Source organism: Octopus bimaculoides, chromosome 6 (assembly GCF_001194135.2).
Source record: "Octopus bimaculoides isolate UCB-OBI-ISO-001 chromosome 6, ASM119413v2, whole genome shotgun sequence".
In the NCBI taxonomy this organism is placed as follows: domain Eukaryota; kingdom Metazoa; phylum Mollusca; class Cephalopoda; order Octopoda; family Octopodidae; genus Octopus; species Octopus bimaculoides.
Window position 1 is genome coordinate 5470584 of NC_068986.1, and position 14903 is coordinate 5485486.

At 34.8% G+C, this 14903-nt stretch overlaps 1 protein-coding gene across 1 annotated transcript in view; it reads left to right on the forward strand.

Annotated features, from left to right (window-relative positions):
* LOC106874336 (short-chain specific acyl-CoA dehydrogenase, mitochondrial) overlaps positions 1-14642 on the forward strand; it is a 30236-nt gene extending 15594 nt beyond the window's left edge. The window contains exons 3-12 of the mRNA XM_014922038.2: positions 231-380; positions 2214-2325; positions 5765-5880; positions 7098-7133; positions 8333-8503; positions 8645-8701; positions 10107-10187; positions 10485-10580; positions 11720-11776; positions 14393-14642. Coding sequence (XP_014777524.1) covers positions 231-380; positions 2214-2325; positions 5765-5880; positions 7098-7133; positions 8333-8503; positions 8645-8701; positions 10107-10187; positions 10485-10580; positions 11720-11776; positions 14393-14554 — 1038 coding nt within the window. The 3' untranslated portion in view covers positions 14555-14642. The remainder of the gene's footprint in view (positions 1-230; positions 381-2213; positions 2326-5764; positions 5881-7097; positions 7134-8332; positions 8504-8644; positions 8702-10106; positions 10188-10484; positions 10581-11719; positions 11777-14392) is intronic.
* Positions 14643-14903: the final 261 nt, after the last annotated feature.

Genomic DNA, 14903 nt, shown 5'->3' on the forward strand with positions numbered 1-14903 from the left:
AAGGACAATAAAAGAAAGAAAGAGACCTCGATATTATGTAAATAGAAGAATTTATCTGTAAAAATATGTGACACTCAGAGTTTTATCATGGCTACTGAATAAGTGTCACATATTTTTACAGATATATATATATATATATATATATAATGTATGTATGTATATATATATTTGTGTGTGTGTATGCTAACATAGTCATATTTATGTATAATAATTTATCTTTTGACATTCAGATAAAAAAACTAGGGGACCTTGGTCTTTTGGCTATTACTGTACCTTCAGAAGATGGTGGCACTGGATTAGATACTCTTGCTTATGCTATAGCAATGGAAGAGATTAGTCGTGGTTGTGCTACATGTGGAGTTATCATGAGTGTCAATAATGTAAGTTTTCAAAATTCTTCCTTTTTTTTTTTTTGCCTTCTTAAAGATTCTCAAAAAAGCTTATTACTGCAATGTTATAAATATTTCATTATTGTTCACTGAAATCATTAATTTTTTTTTTTTCAGTGCCTAGTTTATTCAGTTAGATTGCATCATATGATGTCATAAATTACAAAAAGGAGTTTGTGAAATCAAGTTAAATCAAGAGGATATACGTACCTTTATGTAAATGTCAGAATAAAATTGGCACTCTGTCAGTTACAACAACTAGGGTTCCAGTTGATCTGATCAACAGAACAGCCTGCTCAAGAAATTAACATGTAATATATTAGTGACTGGGCACTCCACAGACATGCATACCCATAACATAGTTTTCAGGGGGGATTCAGCATGACACAGAATGCGACAAGGCTGACCCTTTGAAATACAGCTGAGTAGACTGGAGCAACATGAAATAAAGTATCTTGTTCAAGGACTCAATGCACTGCTGGGAATCAAGCTCACAACCTTACAATCATGAGCTGAATACCCTAACCCCTGAGCCACACACCTTCAAATGTCAGAATAGTTTAAGCTTGACTAATAACAATCTCATCATTTGTATATTTGATGACATGTTTTGAGCTGTATTGCTGGCACAATATATAAGGTAGCACTGGGAGAGATTATAGCAATGTTAAAGTAGCAGAGTGTAGGCATATGCTATCTACTAGAGGAAAGTTGGAAGTTAACCTTAGTCAAATTTTAAAGGTATGTAACAGTACTGGACCTGGTAAAGTAGTCACACTGCTAACAGAGAAATGGATGATATAAGTAATATAGGTCGTCAAAGTTTTTAACAGAATAATTCATTTTAGGCTGGAAAAGACCCCTTTTCAGATTATTTCAATACCGGAAGGCAGTGATCGCATTATCAAAGCTGCTGAACCCCTCAACCATGGGCCCAACACGAGGCCACATATGTACACAAACAAACACACAAATACACATAATGCACATATATAAATAGTTGCATGAATGTTTGTATAGGATTGTGTAAAAGTGTGTCAAGTTGCTTCCCTTTATGTTAAAAGCTAACTTAGCCATTTACGATATAGAGATCGTTAAAAGAAGAACCGTGGAGGTGCGTGGCTTAGTGGTTAGGGTGTCAGCACCATGATCGTAAGATTGTGGTTTCGATTCCTGGACCGGGCGACGCGTTGTGTACTTGAGCAAAACACTTCATTTCACGTTGCTCCAGTCCACTCAGCTGGCAAAAATGAGTAATGCTGCGATGGACTGGCGTCCCGTCCAGCTGGGGAACACATACGCCATAGAAACCGGGAAACTGGGCCCATGAGCCTGGCTAGGCTTTAAAAGGGCGCCATTTATTTATTATTTTAAAAGAAGAACCAGATTGAAATATATAGTGAGATTGATATGATAAATCGACTAAAATTCTTGAAAGTGATGCCCCAGCATGACCACAGTTCAATGATTGAAATTAGTAAAATCATAACTGAATGCAAAAAGAGCAAATGTCATAACCAAGTTCCAGCTCAGGTAAAGAAGTTGAATAAACGTTGAGCTTTTGCATCTGTAGATAAGAATGTTTACTAATCAAAATGTGTAAACAAACGTAAGTTATCTGGTTGATTAGTTCAGGAGTTCCAAACTACTTGCTTATAATTCATTTCAAACATTGATATTAATATACAGTTGTTCTCAGTAAACTCATTTCATCCATTCAAATTTAGAAATGCCAAATTATTTTTAATGAGTAAAGAAAAATAGTTTATTGATATATTATGATTAAAAAAATTCTCAACTGATTAATTTTATTCTAATCTTCAGTCTCTTTACTTAGCACCAATTAAAGACTTTGGAAATTCATCACAGAAAAAAGAATTCATCTCACCTTACATAAACGGAGATAAAATAGGGTGTTTTGCCTTAAGTGAGCCAGGTAACGTGTTGCTGATTATGTTTACTGTTAAATCTCATTAAAATTATCAGATTTATTGCATGCTGAGTCCAAATTTACAACAAGATGCAGTAATTGAATGGTTATAGTGGAAATTTCTAACACAATTATGAACAGGCTTTCTCTATCAGAGAAGATCTGTTACATTGTTGCAATTCTTTGTCATCTCCTTCAAGAGGACGAGCCTCCTGAGATCAGTTTTCACTGTTTCTTCCCTTATCTTCCTTGGTCTTATTCTCCTGCAAATTCCTTTAACTTAGACTGCTTGACACTCTATCTGTCTATCATCTTCCACATAGATCACATGTCCATACCAACTCAGACATAGAGTGCAATACAGAACTCATACACATTTCTCTTATACCCAGTTAATTGGAAATTACTTTACGTAAATCAGTAAATATAACCAGAACATAAATATAGTTTCCTCTATTAACTTAGTCTGTTACAACTTTCATAATTGCTATAAAAAGACTTCAGTTGTTGGGGAATCTTTCCATAAAGTGCAATTTCATGTTCTTGGTTGGAGATCATTACTTCATTACAAAAGAGTAAAGTACCAAATTTGTAATTATCTATTAATGGATTTGAACTGGCTGTTATTATCTTTGTTACTATATTTCCTTTATACCATTTATCATTACATGTCTGGTTTATTTTTTTTTATGAGGGTATGGTTTGGACAAGTCTGTTACATCACAGCATCTCACCATGTTGCTGATCCTGGTCATTTCCTTTGTAATGCTCAACAATATGCTGAGATTAACTTTCACCATTTCATGCTGTACCTTATGTCTGTATCTTGTGTCTGTATAGTTTCTGTCTAAGACATTGACCAACCAAAGCTATAACAGGAGGTGCTCACTCAAGATGCTACACTGTGTGAGCAAACCTGGAATCACATGGTTACAAAGCAAACTTCTTAACTACACTGCCATATCTGCATCATTTTAGGGTAAAATGTCTCCTTTGATAATAGCCTTCATTAGATAACCTTATTTACTTAACCTTGTTTGATATCAACCCACTTGAGTTCTTTGATTCAAAAGAAACTGATTTTATATCCTCGAACTCAAATTGGTTGATATCTTTGATACTAAAATTCTTGTTTTGAAGCCTTCAGCTTTAGATTAAAACATAATTGATATGTAAGAACCTTTTTAAGTTATGTTCCAAAAACCAAATTAATCATGAAAATACTAATTATTTGACTAAATTCCTTAAAACTTCAGATTATTTCAAAATTAATTAAAACATATGAATAGTATATCTTATTAGGAATATAGAAATGAAAGGGTTATGAAAATAATTTTAAAAATTGAATAAACTGAAAAAAATGTCTTTCTTTATATACATAGTTGCAGAGAAATTGATTAATTGTTATGCAGGTTTTATAATTGTAGAAAATTGTTGTACATTAAGGAAGGTGAAAACAAGAGTGAAAGAAGTCAAGTAATTGTGATAAAAGATAGAAATATATTAGTTTCTAAACCTACACATTTGCCTTCAGTTGATGTGACATTAAATTGATAATAATGGTGACAGTAGAGTTATTGGAGATACAAGGACAATGAAGTTGTAAATAGGTTTCTTATCTCGACTACGTAGATATTTCAAATGTTAACTAAAGTGTTAGTATGTCATCGAGTGTTTGTTGTGTTTTATTGGAGAAGTTTTAAAATGCCAGTGCAAATAATGAAGAGATTTCTGTCATATAATTGAAAGACAAGCAATTTGTAACATACGGCATGAAATGAACCCACTAAACCTGTATATGAGAAGTACAGACACAAGAAATTACTTCATGAGAAGAATGACTTATGTAATGCAGTTAAATAAAAAAATAAAACTTTTTATGTACATTAGATAAGAGTGTCTTGTAAAGTGTTAGGTCAAGGTCAAGAAAACACCTAAGTATATCGAGGATAACTGAGAAATTTATTAAGTTTAAGAAGAGCTAACTATTAAGTTGGGAACATATAAATAGATGATAATCCATTCTTTTATAGACACAAGGCCTGAAATTTTGGAGGAGTGGTCTAGTCAATTATATTAATCCCAGTGCTCAACTCGTTACTTATTTTATTGACCTCAAAAGGATGAAAGACAAAGTTGGCTTAAGTGGAATTTGAACTCACAACATAAAGACAGGCAAAAAGCCACTGACCATTTTGTCCAGCATGCTAGTGTTTCTTCTAGCTCACCACCTTATAAATAAGTGATAATAACTAAGAAAATATCACATTTCTTAACTACATACCATAGTATATCATTTAATGATGAGGTAATATTGAAAAATTACATGATATATTAAAGTTTTCTTGGTTGTAGATTGTTTATAGAAAACGGTATCATATTCTGTGATAATTGTCTTGAGCTTTGGGTAAAGAAAACTAACTCTACTTACTGTTGAGCCAACTTGTTTATTTGGTCTTGATGCCAAAGCTAATAGGATGTCCAAGGACCTTAGTAACTCATGACCCTTATACTATCCATATTCTTGTCTAATGAGATATAAGTTGATCATTCACTCAGCATACATCACTTTCATCTACTCTATTTCTAACTTTTGTTAATTTTATGTAAAATATTTTTAGAGTTGTAGTTCTTTCCTGAAAATGGCTAAAGTGTTATAAGAAAACTGAGTTTTTGCATATGATTTATATAGTGATGATTTATCTGATAATCAAAGATAATCATTAGAGTTCAAGAAAGTCTTCAAGAATCAATTCAGTCCTAAAAGAGAAATGCTTATCAAAAAAAAAAAAGCCACTATTGGAGGAAAGTAAGGCAAGAGTAGTACAATCCTGTTGTGCCTGTCCACACTTTCTCACTCTATTACACCTACCTACTCACTCACCTTTTCTGTTCCTCTATCCCTATTCTCTCTCTCTCATATTCATCTTGAACTTTGAGTGTATGCCCTCACCATCTCTCTCTCTCTCTCCAGCTGAGGAAGCCATGTATTCACCTCTTCATTAAGACACCTGTTCTTGTCCCTCTTTCATACTTTCACATCCTTCAATACTATACTCCACTCAGTTGAGTGGGGGTCTTGTCTTGTGAGTACTTGGCAACCTCACAAATGTTGGTGCCATGAAATAAAAAAAAAAGAAAACTACCCAGTACATTCTGTAAAGTAATCAGTGTCAGGAAAGGCATCCAGCTATAGAAACCATGCCAAAGCAGACATTGGAACTCAGCCCTGCCCTCTGGATCACCAATTCCTATCAAACTTCCAACCCATGCCAACAGAGGAAAAAGGCTGTTAAATGATGGTGTTTTAAACATTCCTTTTATTCCTAGTACACCTACAGTTCTTGCTTGTTGCTTTTTTATTTGTGTGAGCCAGACCTCTATGAATTTATAGCATGAGACTTAGTGATAAGATTATATTTAAATCTGTGTATTTATCATTCAGGTAATGGGAGTGATGCAGCTGCAGCATCGACAGTTGCACACCTGCATGGTGACCATTGGGTGCTAAATGGTACCAAGTCATGGATCACCAATGGCTATGAAGCTTCAGCATCAATTGTAAGTATTTGCTTAATCATTATTCTTCATCCACATCATTTTTATTGTATCAGCCTCTGCAAGAGTTCTATTTCTCTTTCTATTACCTGTTATCTCTCTCACTGGATGATGATGTGTACTACCTTTTTTTGGTTATGTTCAAAAAATCTTTGGTTATAGGTGGGTTGACATATGAGTACAACTAAGTTTTGTTGTTGCATAGTCACAGTCTTCTTTAGTTTGTCATCTTTTCTATTCATTAATAGCCACAATTAAAAACCATCAAAATCATTACAAATCATGAGGAACTCTTATAACAACTGTACTTATATAACATTGCCGAAACTGCATTACAAAGAAAAGATTCTTCTTTAAGGCCAGAATATACTTCACTTCTAATCAGTTACCAACTCATACAAATATCAAGTGTGACCCACATTGTAAAACTATTCATATGCACGAAGTGGGGCTATCGCTTATAGATAACTTTGACTGTAGCCCTCACCCCAACCAACCAAATTAAAAAAAAAAGCATGATGTTTTCTTTCTCTTGACTTTTATTTTTACAATATGTTGTCAATTGTTTAAAGTTCAAGTTGAACACAAATGTAGCCAATCTAAGAAGGCCTACAAAAATTGTGAGAATTGTCCTTTGAATTTAAGTTGTATGTGTGTGTGTGTATACATTAGGCAATGATCATAAAAGGAAGAACAGTAAAGTGACAAGCTTTAAGAAATGTTGTATTAGTTTAATGTTTAAAAAGAAGAGACAATCTCATGACATTTCAGATATTTGTCTTTCATCAGAAAAAAATAAAAGAATGAGAAAAGGTATTGGGCAAAATAAAAAGTATAAGAAAAAGTGGTTGGGGAAAATGGTTAGGGATCAGGTGGGAACGCTGTTTTATGGGAAGGGAGGATGAGGTGGCGGAGGGTGCATGTATAAAAGTGTATCTATGTGTGGGTATAAAACGTCTTTCCCTCTATATAATTTGTCCTTCAGTCTGTATATCTAATTATCTCACAGTCTTCTCTCACTTTATATATAGATATCTTATTGGCTTATATATAGATGTTTTATTTCTCTAACAAATTATTTTTTAAAATTTCATCTTTCTAGCAATAGATAATTTTGGTGGTCTCGATGAATGACTGACATATAGTGCTTTACTCATTTTACTTGTAGAGTATTTTTGTTTTTTAAATTTATTATAGGTATTTTGAATATTTTCTTTCAGGTTTTTGCAACAACAGACAAAGCTAAGAAACACAAGGTATTGTTAGTTATTTATATTTTAAGCCCATATATCATACATTTTCAAATGAAAATTGATGTAGCAACTCATAATTTATGTGTGTGTGTGTGTAGGCATGAAGTAGATTTGATCCTAGATAGTCAAATTTAAATTAACACTTCAGCAGCACTTTTCTCATGGTAAAACACTAGTTTTTCTTTGACAGCAGTTTACATTTTCTAGATGTCTTAGCTAAGCAAAATAACGTCTTTGCCACTTGAACCTTCTAACCTCTTCTATGTCACCAAAAGCTAGAATTAAGATAACAAGTCACCACCAATGGAATCTATTGTTCTCATCGATATGTCTATCCTTCTGGATTGTTATATAAACAAGAACCCCCAAGCAAAAGTTAGTCAGTTAGTGACAACTCAAGTTCGTGAGAACCCGAGTTAGAGAGAGCGACCATCAGTTAGTGAACGGACCACTAGAATCATGACCACAAGCAGACAGCCACTAAAGACAAATGGCCAGAGGAAAAAAGAAAGTTGCAATCAGCGACTATGCGAGACAACTTCCCTCAACTCTCTCACTATCACTAGCTCAGCTCACTTTCTTCTTAGAACTTTACTCCATCTCTATCTATAATTACTACTACACAATGACGAGACCACAAACACAAACTATACAAGGAAAATCTACATCTGTCTTTACTTTGCATGCATTACGATTTTATCACCTGCCCGTTGAGGCAAGGTATCTTACAATGTAATGGTAAAATAAATATTTTCTTCACAACTTCAATCACCATTCTTTCATCTTTACATAATGGCAATCAATGAAGAACCAATCCTTACAAACTGATTATGACTCCAACGTTCCATATTATTGTATACTAATTAATTTCAACCATTACAAAAATAAGCTTCTACCGTTACAAATTGGTGACTCAACCGTTACACTAATATCTGTCGTTACAAAGTGGTGATCCCAACATTGCACCATAATAAGCATTGATTACAAATTGATGACCACTACTGTTACATATATATTCTTTTAAGCATTTCTAATTAAGTTTCGTAGTTGTTTCATATGATACAGGCAAAAAAATTATTCTTATCAAGTATTAGTTTTCTTTTGAGACATGATATGAGAAATAACAATAATATTTAGGATTTACAAAACTAAATGTAATTATAGATGGTATAAGTAATCTTTATATTTATCATTTTAAACAGGGCATAAGTGCATTTATTGTACCAACATCTTCTGAAGGGTTTTCACGTGGGAAAAGAGAAGACAAACTTGGCATCAGAGGTTCTTCAACATGTAATTTAATTTTTGAGGATTGCAAAATTCCTAAAGAAAATATCCTTGGTCCAGAAGGATCTGGTTTTAAAATTGCTATGGTAAGTTTCCATTAATATAAAGTAAACTGTAAATATTTGTGATCGATTACATTTCGTGATCAAAAGTTTTATGTTGTTTACATATTTTATACAGCAATGTTTAATATCTTAAAATTATTGAATATAAAATTCATTTTTCAGCAAGTTCTTGATGCAGGTAGGATTGGTATTGCTGCTCAAGCTGTCGGAATAGCTCAGGTAAACTATAAATTATCTTTTGTTCATGGTATAACTGTGTGGTTAAGAAGTTCACTTCAGAACTATGAGATTTCTGATACAATCTTACTGTGTAGCAACTTAAGAAAGTGTCTTCTACCATAACCTCAGGTTAGCCAAAACTTTATGAATGAAATTTGGCTGGCAGATACTTTGTGGAAACTTGGCTTAGAGATAGATTATGTTTTTAGATTGTAAACATAATGTGTTGCCTGGTTTAACACCATTATCTTGTCCTTAGGTGTCTTTAGTAGGATGCACTTTGTTGCAAATATTTGAGTCAGGTCTCTGGTTTAAAGATAACTTCCTCCTTTCCTCACACCAGTCACAGAGGTCCTGGAAGGGATGATATGCACTGGTATTTCTCCCCTGACTGAGCCATTTAAAAAATGTTTATGTATTTGTAATACATGGTATAAACTGTAATTACAGTTGATTAATATAAACTAATTATTTATCAAATATGTCGTGCTTATTTTAAATCATCATCACCAATATCATTAACATCATTATTTTTATGTCCATTTTTCCATGATGACGTGGGTAGGATAGGTTTTACAGTATTTCATCACTTGTCACAGTCTTCATTGTCTGCTACATGCAGCAATAAAGAAGACTGTAAAACTTTAATGTTATGTATGTCATGATTTTTAGGTCATGGTTTTTGCAGCTCATTGCCCTTCCTATCACCAGCCACTTGACAATATTTTTTTATTTTATTGGTTAAGCCCTTCACTTCCTAAAAAGCATAGGCCATCAACAACTTTTCTCCACTGTTCACGACTCTGGATTATCTTCAGAGCCACTCGCTCAGTAAAAAGGTGGAGTACTTCTCGGGTGTTGTTGATTTTGAATTATCATTGATGCTTCTGTAACCTTGCTTTTTTCTGGGTAGAGGTGTTGGCCCTATGCAAACCCATTTTTACCTCTGGGAAGAGATAGATGGTCCATATTAGTCTGGTCTCTATCTTTTGACCTGTCTGGCATGGGAGGCCCTACTAAGAACTTGCACTTTACTGGCATAGCTCTCTGGGCCATTGAGGCACACAAGCAACCACACTGCAATAAAAACTGGACCTTGTAGTATAACGACATAGTCTGGGTATATTGAATCATTGGCACTACAGAGGCCATCTATAACAAGACAAAAGAGTCCAAACTACCCTGTATCTGTCTTACATTCAGAAAAGTAATAAACCATTGCAAATGTAGTAAAATTGTTTTACTGTAAAAATTTTTATCAATTTATTTTGGTTCAGTCAGCTCTTTTTATTGAATTCTTTTATAATTATTTTTAGAAAAATTTAAAAAATTTCAATGTCTCTTTAAATTTGGGATTAGATGCATTTTTTATCTATTTCCTTACTGTATTCATTTACTCTATTAGGCTGCAATGGATTGTGCTGTGGCATATTCTCTAAAAAGAGAAGCATTTGGAGCCCCAATTGCTAAATTACAAGCTATTCAGGTATATTATACTTTTAAACATATTTTACTTCTAAAGGATTGTGTGTGTACTCTAAAAGATAAATTTCTTTCCTAACTGTTTAGGGGGGAATATAGTCAATGAGTATGTGTGTATGTGCATGTATACTTGTACATATGTATGTGTGTCCTAACATGGAAGGAATAAAGATCAAACTGTGTAGGAATAATAGCTGAAAGAGAAAATATTTACCTTTACACAGAATTAGAATAAAACATTAAAATGTACAACAATATTTTGAAGCGATATAATATGACCGTTTGTGTGTTTGTATTACAGATGAAATTAGCTGACATGGCATCCAAAATTGATTCTTCTCGTCTTCTTTTATGGAGAGCTGCTATGTTAAAGGATGCCAAAAGACCTTATTCAAAGGTAAGATTATATGAATATACTGTGAAAGATAATGGAAATCTAGTATTGAAATGTATGTTTATGAAATTGTTTTAATATAGTCACAATAATCTGAATCAAAAAGATATGCTGTTAGTGAAAAAAGTATGGGTTTTATCTCATCATTAACACTATACTGTGTCCACAACCAACCCTCTTAACTCTCAAATGCACCTAACTATAATAGATTCCATTAGTTGATAAACTTATTACCTTAAATTGTGGGTTGACAGTGTGATTGATAATTAGCATGTAAAGTTGATTTAAAATTCTACCATATATATTGCTTAGGAAAAGAAGAGCTCTGATAGGTTGGCTAATTCTAGATACACTATATAAAACTGAAATCTTCAATAATGTCCCAACAATTCATTGAGTTATGGAATAACTAATAAATGATCATATGTTACATGTGCTGTTTGGAGATTTTTCTGTACTTTTCATTATTTCTAACTATAATTCTATCACTTGTCCATTACATGTGATAATAATGTAAGCAACTGTGAAGATCAAATATCCAACTATCGGCCACTGAGTTTTAAGTTGAAAATTTACATCTGCTTTTTATGTTGGCATGGGTTGGATGGCTCTTCACAGCCCAAGTTGGTTCTTTATCCAGATACCCTATAAGACAGATTGAAAGACAACATCTTGTTTGTACAATTCAACCAAGCCAAAGATGAAACATATGAATGAGGCATAATCCTTCAATCCATCTCGGAGGGCAAGAACTCTGAATAAAGAATTAACTTGGACTTTGATGATCTGTCCAACCCATGTCAGTTTGGAAAGTAGACAGCTGAGAACCTCTCTGCAATCATTTGACTAACAAGAGATAAATAAATCTCCCTCAATCATAGATCTTCTTGATCAGGGCCAATCTGTCACTACATTTGTGAATCATCTGGTTTCAAGGCAGAGATCACATGAGTTTTGCAATTTTGAAAATATAGGTTCCAATGTAGTAATCATTAAAGTGAACAAAGGATCTAACCTTCAACACAACTGTTTTATTTTTCTGCAACAAGACACTATTTTGTAAGAGTTGTTCAATATCAGAGAAAGTCATGTTAGACAAATCAGTTGATGTTAATTCATTAACAAGTTTTTCACTGTTACAGGAATCAGCCATGGCTAAGTTAGTTGCCTCAGAAGCTGCAACTGCTGTTAGTCACCAGGTAAGTTATAACTTATTGATTTCAATAAAAAAAAAATGTTAATTACTTTGAAATTAAGTTTGTTCTTTCACTCTTTTCTGTCACTGGTCTGTAGCCATGCTAGGGCATAGACTTCAAAGGTTTTAGTCAAGCATATTGACCCTCCCCCTCAATATTTATTTTAGTTTGGTATTCATTTTTATAGATCTCCAGCCTGATGAAGGCTGGAGGGTATATCAGCCGAAACGTTGTGTTAGCAACAAACAAGATGAGGACAAATATCCATCAATTGTAAATAATGTAAATAATGTACTCTTACTTAGAGTTTCATACTTGGATATATCCAAGCCATTTACAAATGATATGACAACATGTTATTCATGTAAATCAGAAGGGACATATATGAGCTGTTCGTATAAATCCTGACTTCTCTGAATAGCTTGGTACTATCTGATCTGTTGATTGCTTGGGTATATCCAAGTATGAAACATTGAGTAACAGTGTTTTAGGCTATTATAAACTGACCCATCTTTTCGCTTATCATGGATACACCTCTGCCCTTTCTTCTTGCACCTGCCCCACTCCCAACTGCATGGCTGTGTGGTAAGAAGTTTGCTTCCCAACCACATGGTTCTGGGTTCAGTCCCATTGCATGGCACTTTGGGTAAGTGTCTTCTACCATAGCCTCAGGCCTACCAAAGCCTTGTGGGTGGATTTGTTTGACTGAAACTGAAAGAAACTTGTTGTATATATGTGTGTGTCTATGTTTGTCCCTCACCACTGCTTGACCACCAGTTTTGGTGTGTTTATGTCAGTAAAAGAGACTGATAGGATAAGTCCCAGGCTTAAAAGATAAGTCCTAGGATTGGTTCATTTGACTACAATTTCTCAAGGCAATACCCTAACATGACCATGGTCTAATGACTGAAACAAGTAAAAGAATAAAAGAATATCCCCTCACCAGAAAATTCTATAGACCTCCTGACTTCTCCACTCTGATCCTACCATCCTCCCCCCTTCCCTCAACCTACCACCCCTTTCCTTCAAAATGCCAGAAGCCTACACAGCTTTCTGACTTGTAGCTCCCATCCATCCCCCTGTGTTGCTCACACTGGATCCTTCACTTGCTCCAGGCCTGGTTACCAAACCTGTCTGTTCATCACCAATAACACCTTCCTCACAGGATCCAACTACTGCACTGTACTTAACTCCTTCTCCTGTGCCTTCACCAATGTTATCTGTTCTATCAAATGTACTCTTTGTGGGGTGTTATACTTTAGCCAATCTGGTCACCATCTAACTGACCGGTTCACTAAGCACATCCATCTCTGGAAGCATACTCCCATTTCCCATCATTTCTGCTCAGTGAAACATTCCATAAGACCTGTTGAGGCAAGTGAAATCGAAATCGAACTAAATTCAACGACTGGCGCCCATGCCAACGTCGTCTCCTTCATTGGACACTAAACTCAGCTTGCAAAGACTTATTAGGGCAAGCGAAAGCGAAATTGGGATGGCACCTGTGCCCAGCGTCGCCTTTCTGGCACTTGTGCCCGCAGCATGTGTAAGGACTTTCGAGCAAGATCGTTGCCAGTGCCCCTGGACTGGCTCTTGTGCGGGTGGCACATAAAATACACCATTTTGAGCGTGGCCATTGCCAGTACCGCCTGACTGGCCTTCGTGCGGGTGACACGTAAAAGCACCTACTACACTCTCGGAGTGGTTGGCGTTAGGAAGGGCATCCAGCTGTAGAAACTCTGCCAAATCAGATTGGAGCTTGGTGTAGCCTTCGGGTTCCACCAGTCCTCAATCAAATCGTCCAACCCATGCTAGCATGGAAAGCGGACGTTAAACGATGATGATGATGATCTTACTGTATTTAGTTTGGCCTTGCACAATGAATCTGTAACCTCTAGACTTTTGCAAGAAAGTTTCATCTTCTCACTACAGGTTCATATGCTATCAGGCCTCAACTCACCACCCACCTTCTTGTAACAACTCCCCATGCTATGCATCCCCCGCCCCCACATACATCAAATATATGACACACCCTTAGTCTCATGCGCATGCATGCAGCCAATCTCAACCCAGCAAACACCCTCACACATGGACATAATTCCAAAGTGTGTGTGCCAAACACGCATTTTACTGGGTTAACTTTGAAATAGGACTGCAAACGCTGACAAAGTCGAGTCAGATGTTGATGATGAAGTTCAACAGTAGCACTGGCGATAAGAAGGTTATCTACACACACACACACATACATACATAATAATTTAATGAACACAGTATATATTTTTATGAGCTACTAATAGTTTCATGTAATGAAAACAACACAGACAATATTATATAACACATCTGGTGCCTTCATGCAATCTTCAGGCTGCATTCACATAGCATATACATGATTGCATGAAGGTACCAGATGTGTTATAAAATGCTGCCTTTGTCATTTTCATTGTATGAAGCTATTAGTAGTTCATAAAAATATATCATGTTCATTAATAACATTTATCTCTCACCAGATGAAGTACTTTTTTTATTGATCTTACCTTCATGACACCGTATACTATAATATATGTGTGTGTGTGTGTGTGTGTGTGTATCTATATATATATATTTTGTTGTTTGTTGCAGGCAATCCAAGTTCTTGGAGGAATGGGATATGTTTCTGATATGCCTGCAGAACGCCATTATAGAGATGCAAGAATTACTGAAATCTATGAAGGAACAAGTGAAATTCAACGTCTTGTTATTGCCGGAAGCCTAATCAAAGAATATCAGCAGATGAATCTTTGAATCTTTACTGCAGAACAACAACTAATAGACTAATGATCTGTGGTAACATTAATATTTTTCCAATAAAATAAGAAACAATTTAACCAAAGATTTCAATTTAATTGATAGGAGTAAAAAATGGGCATTTGATATTGCAATTGTACATTTTAACAATGAGTATTTCAGAGAGAAAAACGTTTAGTTCTTTGAGTGGCACACTGATATGAAGACAAAATGAGTGTGAAGTTAAGGTGCTGGACTACTAACAACTTGACCAAAGGTTCCAATCTTATGATTGTTATTGTATTATGTCTCTGAGCAAGGGACTTAACCACTGCCTGTTCAAACTTACCTGTCAAAACAAAAAATG